This window comes from Crassostrea angulata, chromosome 4 (assembly GCF_025612915.1).
Source record: "Crassostrea angulata isolate pt1a10 chromosome 4, ASM2561291v2, whole genome shotgun sequence".
NCBI classification, from domain to species: Eukaryota; Metazoa; Mollusca; class Bivalvia; order Ostreida; family Ostreidae; genus Magallana; species Magallana angulata.
The window spans coordinates 3,607,364-3,615,495 of NC_069114.1; the positions used below are offsets into that span (position 1 = coordinate 3,607,364).

At 31.6% G+C, this 8,132-nt stretch overlaps 1 protein-coding gene across 1 annotated transcript; it reads right to left on the reverse strand.

The window, feature by feature from the left end:
• Positions 1-1,700: 1,700 nt before the first annotated feature.
• Positions 1,701-6,245, reverse strand: LOC128180228 (short-chain collagen C4-like). The gene is made up of 5 exons (XM_052848157.1): positions 6,199-6,245; positions 4,835-5,066; positions 4,657-4,731; positions 4,195-4,431; positions 1,701-1,962 (listed from the first exon to the last, which is right to left on the reverse strand). The coding sequence occupies exons 1-5, from the start codon at positions 6,199-6,201 to the stop codon at positions 1,718-1,720; spliced, it is 792 nt and encodes a 263-aa protein (XP_052704117.1). The 5' UTR covers positions 6,202-6,245; the 3' UTR covers positions 1,701-1,717.
• Between the last annotated feature and the right edge of the window lie 1,887 nt (positions 6,246-8,132).

Below are 8,132 nucleotides of genomic sequence, written 5' to 3' on the forward strand. Positions count from 1 at the left end.
AACAAAACAAATGATGGAGAACACAAAAAGGTATCGCATTATATCGAGATCACTAATCTACAACTGGCACAAATGATTTTCGGATAGAGTTTGCGATTTCAAAGAGGCTTAAAGAAGTAGGAGGCCTTTGATTTGTGACGATCGATCGAAATCCCGCATCCATGACATTGTCATTAAAAACAGACGTCTGACGTTTAGAGAAGTTGCGTCAATAAGTGATGTCAGCAAAACTTTCTTTAAAATCCTCACTGAAGACTTCTGTATGAGTCGTGTTTGCGCAAAATGGGTGCCGAAACTTTTTCCGATGAGCACAAACAGGATGAATTCAGACACGCAAGGCGTTCATACAGAATTCCAAAAGAGAAATACCCTTGCTCGACAGATTCATTACTATGGACGAGACTCGATTGTGTTATTTTGATCCAGAAACAAAAGAACATCCAGTATTTGGAAACACCGGGGCTATCCAGCACCGAAAAAGGCAAAGGTTGCGAAATCCGTGGGCTAACAGATGTACATAATTATTCTTCGCTGATCGGCACGGAATTATTGTGGTTCACGCTGTAACCTAAGGCCAGACGATGAATGATGCAGGTAAATTATTATCAATTTCATCACATTTAATTTATGATAAAGAACAGATTTGAAAAATCTATTTTGTTACATTAAGCATATCATAATTCACAGACTTAAGACCGCGGGGATTCTAATATGATTTGTTTTTATTATTTATTTACTATATGAACAAAGTATACATTCACTATCTGAGAATGCTTGCATAGAAATCTTACGTATCATATTATTTTAGTTCTTAAGAAGAATATTTCTATATTGAACTTTGATATCCCTAGAGTTTTAACAAATCATAATCTAATCTTAAAACTGCATAAGATGTTGACATTTTGTTATTGTCATTTTTTCTTACAAGCTTTAGTGTAAATATTGGCATGTTCTTGCCAATAGGGCATACATCCTATTTTAACCCTTGCGTCGTTTTCTCTCATTAAAAATAATTTTGCATTATATTTTTACAATAAAGAATCCCCATCCCATAGGAGGGATTTGTATCATGTTTGGTTAAACTTAACATGGGTTCGTTAAGTGGCTTGCTGGACATAATTGTTTAGGATGGAACTGAATGAAGTTAAAATGAAATTGATCTATATGGTGTTTTTGTCTCTCAGTTGATTCGATACGCAAGGGCATGCTCTTCGTATGAACAGTTTCTTAGACGAAGCCAGCTACTGACAAACAAGTTTATAAAACAGGAGTATCAACAGTCTCGCTTGAAGTCAACTTTTCGTAAGTTCTATGGTCGATACAACGACCTTGTCAGCAAATACAATCTTCCTCTGGGCCGTATGCTGACTGACGTTTTTCAAACTAATTGTTAGACCATAATTAATCACGTAATTGTCTACGGACTTTTCCAATTGTTTCCCCTGATTACGACAAAGAGCACACGGCGGGTGTGACCGGTCAGCAGAGGATGCTCACTCCTCCTAGGCACCTGATCTTACCTCTTTATATTTGGAGGTCCGTGTTGCTCCGCATTGAATTTGTATTTTTTGTTTTATTGATATTTTAGATTGTTCACGGTTTGTTATTGTCATTTTTTCATCTATAAAGATGTTGGCAAAATATATAGAGAAAGCTAAAAACACTTCATAATTCTAAAAAGACAATAGAACAAATATAATCAATAATCTAACACCATTTATTTTTTGGAACAAACAGCACATATAAGTTCTCTTCCTTCCACATAAGGTGGACATTTCAAGGAACCACACCGAGCTTCTACGGAATAAAAAAGTCTACCGTCTTTACTTGCATGACCGCCATGCAAAGTATCTGGTTGCTCGTCAATACAAGTGTACATGGTACCGCCTGGATGGTAATGATATCCAGCCATTAGGTAACCATGGTATTCTAACTTCCATCCTTTGTAACATGATTTTCTAGCTAAAATCATAATACATGTCATTTTAATATTTTAAGGTTTTAGTTCTTTGGTTTTTTTTGTTTAAGGATCCAAGTCATTGTTTTGCACTTTTTGTAGAAAGACATTCAACCTGGCATTTAAGACAAAATAAAATTGAAAAAATTTAAATACAAAATGAATTTTGATATTATGGTTATCATTTGACCAACATACATGTAATATATAATATCGACTAAAATTTTTGTTTTATTTAATACCAAATTAATATATCTTTCATTAAGCCATCGAAGAGAACAGTTGCATAGTTTTCTTTCATAAATAATTGACTGAAACTTTATCTCAGCAAGCAGAATTATCACCAAGTAATAAATACATACATTGTGTATGTAAACTTCATCAGAGTAGACTGAAATTTTCCGCTAAGCATATCCGGGGACCAAATAGAATGGCAAGATAAAACACGAAAAAAATGTACTTTTTGCGTCTACATCTGAATATTTTTAATTTTTTTTAGTTAGTTACATTTAAACTCGTTTAGTACGGACACGGTCACTGTGAAATCTCAGACATTTTCAAATCAATGCAAACAGGTTTTGATTGTAGGGAACTCAGTGATAACTAATTTAAGGATATAATGAACTGGTTTTGAGTCCTGTAGAAGTAAACAATTTTTAAAAAAGGATTTTCAAATTGTTTTTTAACTTAAAAATACAAACATCCATTATCGTTTTCATGAATCTAAAAAAAATCAATACAATTACTCTAAAGAATGTATCTTATTTTATATCTCACTAACTACAAAAAGTAGATATTTCGGAGAAAATGTGTGTATAGCGAATTTGCTAATGTTATTATTACGAATTAGGCATACGTACATGTTCGGTTATAACGAAATACTTATAGAAATAAGTAATTCCATTGTTTCGTAGGACTTTGCTATAACCCAGTTTTACGGTAGTGAGAATCAAACAATAATATCTTGTCTTTTCAGCTTAATTTTAGCAATCATATTTGAAAAGTATTTTCTCTGGCCAAGTACTGTGGTTTCATCAATATTCGTTGAATACCAATTTTCGTGTATTTCGTTGTTAAGTTGATCCTTGAAATTAAGTATTCATTGAAATGCAATTTCTATTAACATTTTGTATTGATAGAGTCATTGGCCACGAATTTACGTATCCTTGAAACTGTGATTTTCACTTAATCCACGAAAATTGATACCCTTGAATATTAATGAAACCACAGTAACCCGTTCCAGCACAACTGAAGTTAGTAGTTTGCAAATCATATTTTAAAATTATGGGTTTTTAAAATAGTTTTTCAATAGTAACATAAACAAAAAACCCATGGACCAGGTTGACACCTCAGCAACAATAGACATAATAAAATCAGTTTTATGGAGTCCTGTACCAAATATCTAAACAATGTCGTAATTAATAGATCTTGTATAAAATGTCCTGCATATTCTAATCTTTATCATTCAACCCGTTTGTAACAGAATGATTTAACAGTCATATAACATACTGAGCATTGCAATTATCGAGAAGATTATAAACCTACATCTACTTTTAACCCCTGGTGAGCCCAAGAATTATCAAGGGACCAGAGTCTAAACAATTTTCAAAGTCACTTCATGAAAAGTTAAGTCATATATGATAACATTTTATTTTTTGTGAATAATTTAAATGATTTCCTTTGTAATATTGGACCCCCCCCCCCTCTCATATGACGATAACTTATTCCTAATGATTATGATTGTGAGAAACTCTAATCTATTGTCCTTAATCTAATGTCCTTATTTAAATTGCTCATGGAGGAAGGTTTCAGTTTTTTTGTTTTGTGTTACAAAAAGTGTGATGATAATTCAATCTCACAACAGTCTTCAATTACAGACTTTCAATTGTTCGTTTACAAGTGTCTACATGTCTATTTTAACTTTTTTTGTTATAACTGTAGCTTGGGTATAAAGAAGTCCTGACCATCCCTCCTCTTTTGAAATTGATTGTTACAAACATAAAAATGCATTATAAATAAATGTATAACAGTCAGAGGCGTCTCAGATTAGGGTTAAGACGATAATATGAAGCTAAAAGTCAAACAAGAGACTCTGAAAAGTCTATCCTATCTACAGGCTATGGTATTCAGGTTACCGTCAAGACCTTTTTAATTCAAAAAGGAGAAATAAATCTAATAATGCATAAAATAACTCTTATAAAGCTTTAACATATATTTTAATTTGCATTCTGACTCACCTGGAAACATTTTCACGACGGATCTATTTCGACGAAGACAAACAGCACACGGTACATCATGATCATGAAGCGTGCGGAGGTTGGCTGGAGATGTGGATGTTTCGTATTCCGTTCCAAAGACAAACGCTCTGAGGCTATCATTCACATCACTGTATATCCCCCATTCAGGATCTCTCGGCAAACAAAGGGGGTCTACTGCTGCTCCCTTATGGTCATGAGAGGAACCGCCTACATAGCCTTTATAAGAATAACGTTTATATGATTAGATATTGGCAATGTATCATTAAAGGTATCTATTTAAGGCATTCAACGGCTTATTGCCTTAACGGTTTTGTTCAAATCAAACACTTTTTTTATGTTCAAATATCAGAAATGAAGATTTTAGAAGCGTTTTAATAAATGCATTTTATATGAAGTTTAGAAAATGATATGTTGTTTGCAAAATACCAAAATAAATCAAACCTGATAAAACTATTTCAGCATTTGATGGGCATGTTTTCTTTCCCCATCTTGTGTAAACAACGCTGCTGTTTGATTCTTGAAAAAGTCAGTAAGATATTTAATAGCATCATGTGTGCTTGCGTGCATTTAATTATATTTATTCCTTTTAATTATTTAACATATAGTAAACATATGATACCTTGCATCTTTTGTATATCCGCTTCTGTTTTTTCTTTAAATATTTTCATTGATTTTTCAACATTTTTGGTGAAACTTTTGAATTCCCGCCTCAAAGCTTCTACTTGGTAAGCTCCTAAAGCAGATGACAGTTGTCCTGTCAGATAACCCTGTAACATGTCCTTACAACTTCCGGTTGTCGTATCAGTCTCTGCCGTCCTGAACACAAGCACCAGAAAAAGAACAGCAATCATCTGTCAAACAAACAAAACACCTTGTAATATAATTCTGTAAATAACCAAGAAATATAATTAAACTTATCATGTTCCCAATAATTAGAGTGATCATTTCCGTCTTAACAAAAAAACCCACATTAGTTTGAATATCTGCAATTGACGTCCAAAAAATAATAATAATCATAAAACTGAACATACGTATTAATATAGTTTTAAAATTTGAAAATTTGCCGCTTGCAATTGCTTATAATCAATGTTTTTTTTTTTCTCGTGTTAGATGATTTACAACTTGTTTCTTTAGAATTCAACCAGCTACAAGAACAGTGCAGTTTATTTATTATAATCGCGGATCGAAGTTTAATTATCTGAGTCGTATACTATAGAAACCATCAACTATTTCATATTTCATTACGCAAAAAGCTAAAAACCGTCAGACTCAGTTTAGAGTGCAGCGTCATATAATGTATATTCTAATTTGTTCTATTCAGTAGTATGTTCTAACTAATATATATATTTCTATATTTGCGAAAAGTTAATTATTCTAATATGAGCTCGTCCAAACAATATTGACCAGTGTACGGATTTGCAAATTCTTGTGAAGAAAACTCATGTTGAACCTCTTTCGCAAGTTCCTACGGACGAGGGGAATATCACCAATGATCTGCAGACAGTATTTTTGAAATGATTTCTATGTTAAGCCGATAGAAATACAGCGCTCTGTTTTTTTTTAAATCCTTTTTGGACTTTTGGTTTGTTTTTTCATATTACAAAATAAATAACTATAAAGCCTTGCTGCATTCCAAAATTTCTTACAATGCTTATTACACAAAAGCCATATATTTGTACACAACAATGAATTCGATATTTATTAAAAACTTTTGCATACAAATTTAAATTAGGCTAATTATGTTTCAACAATGAATATATTTTCTTCTACTAAAAATACAGAAATATTAAAAAGCATATCCTGTATATGACAACAACCAAAATGATATGAAATTGATTTCTGAATGCTTTGAATGCATCACTCATCCAGTACCTACATGTTGTGGTAACATTTGAATTTTGCAACAATAATCAGTTCGACTTTATCAATAACTTAGTACTGCAAAATCATTCATTAAACCAAGAAGTTACAGTAAAGACTTACCATTGTCAAATGAAACAAAACATCAACGCGCCTACTCCAACGTGCATGTTTTTATAATGTTCTATGGGTAAGTAAAAGCAGATGTGTATATCTGATTCGACCTACGCATTATGGAAATGCATATCGATTTTAAATTTATTTGAAACAAAATACATTAATTTAGTCTTAAATTACATAAAATTATGTCAGCTGCACTGTTAATATATATGAGTAGCATTACATCCCTACGCAGGCAATGAAACATACATAAGTTTAATCTATCATTCATTTGGAAAAAAAAACAATCAAGAGTTTAGCATGTTTAAAAAAATAATGCTAACATAAAAAAAAATATTCATACTCGTTTTCATATTCAAGGTTAATTTTCCTAAAGATGGACATTTGTTTTAAAACTATTGGGCATTTAATAAATAACAATGGATGGATTATTTGAAGATACATAAATAATTTTGCCTAGAAGTCTTAAAAAAAGACCACTGCATAACAAAAACACGAGTTAATGTGTGTGCTATTGCATAAAAAACAACTGCTTTTTGAATGATGAATTTTAAAACGGCAGAAGTATAAAAAGCTTTTTTTTGTAACAATCTATACTTATAAATTAAGATATTTTGCCAAGCATGCATGAACAAGAGAAACTGCCTACACCTTTGATATTTCAACACATTTGAATAAATGATATACATGTATGCATTAAACGGAGAATAAATTTCAATTGGAGAGGGACGTGGTTGACCCATTTGTTTTTATTTAAAACCTCTTTTTATCTGAAATTCTGTTTTGGGACAGTGGTAAAATAAATGGTGAAATTTGACTTAAAGAACGAAATTATGAAATACGAAGCACTAAATACCCACTCACGTGTTCGGAAAAAAAAAGAGGTGGGTTCTTTCAATTAGCTGCGATGCTCCTATTGATATGCAGCCATGCCGTTGTTTTTATATCAATTTAAACAAATACATGTATAGGCTAAAAAAAGAATTAAGAAAAATTTTGGATAAAGTATGCTCAAAAATAAACAAAAATAAACCCCGAAAGGGTTATTATCTTTAACATTGTATCATATTAATGTGTAAAGTGTTCATTTCCGCGTTTGCACTGGATATCATCTAGCGTCAATTAAAATTCATGCATGTTTCCAACAGTTTCTTATATCTTTTGTCCAGTGTAGTAACAATCAGAAATATTCATTTATATTAATCTTCCTCTTTCCACTCATGCATTTTAACGGTTATACCGTTGCCCCACAATCACGCAATATGACTGCATATCCTTTTTGCACCACAGTCAAGCACTTTAACACACTTTTTGTTGATAAATGGTTCTGCTCCGGAAACACGTTGATTATTGTAAGAGACATATAAGGTTTATATATGGATACCAATGTAGCAAATGTCATTTTTCAAATTTGAAAAAAGTTTCAAAAAAACTACATATATTCAGTTATACTTGTAGTTTAAACTAAAACATCATGTGTTGCAATAAAACCAAAAAATCCATGTAACCTTTTTCAAAGAATTTGAAGAGTGCACTTAACATTTCATTTTATTTAATTTGCTATTCTAAATAGTTTAAAATATTGACACTATCTTCAGGATGTTGAGTGGTCAAAAACAGAGTATAGTTCAACATTATCTTTAATTACTTGTTTGCAATACTTTTTATAGCTTTGAATTATTATTTAATGAAAAACAATTCCTTATATATATACGTTTGCAAACATACTTCTTTCTATGAACATATAGGATGGTTAAAACACTCAGTTCTGTGTATACTTTTATGACGTCACAATAATTCCATGTGTATGATGCAATTTTGTAAATGTTAAACATCGTTAAAATTATGATCCTGAATGATTTCTTTTCATTCTCAAACGTTAATATAAGTAATAAACAACAGTGTAAAAATGGTTACCGGGATATCAACTCAGTACA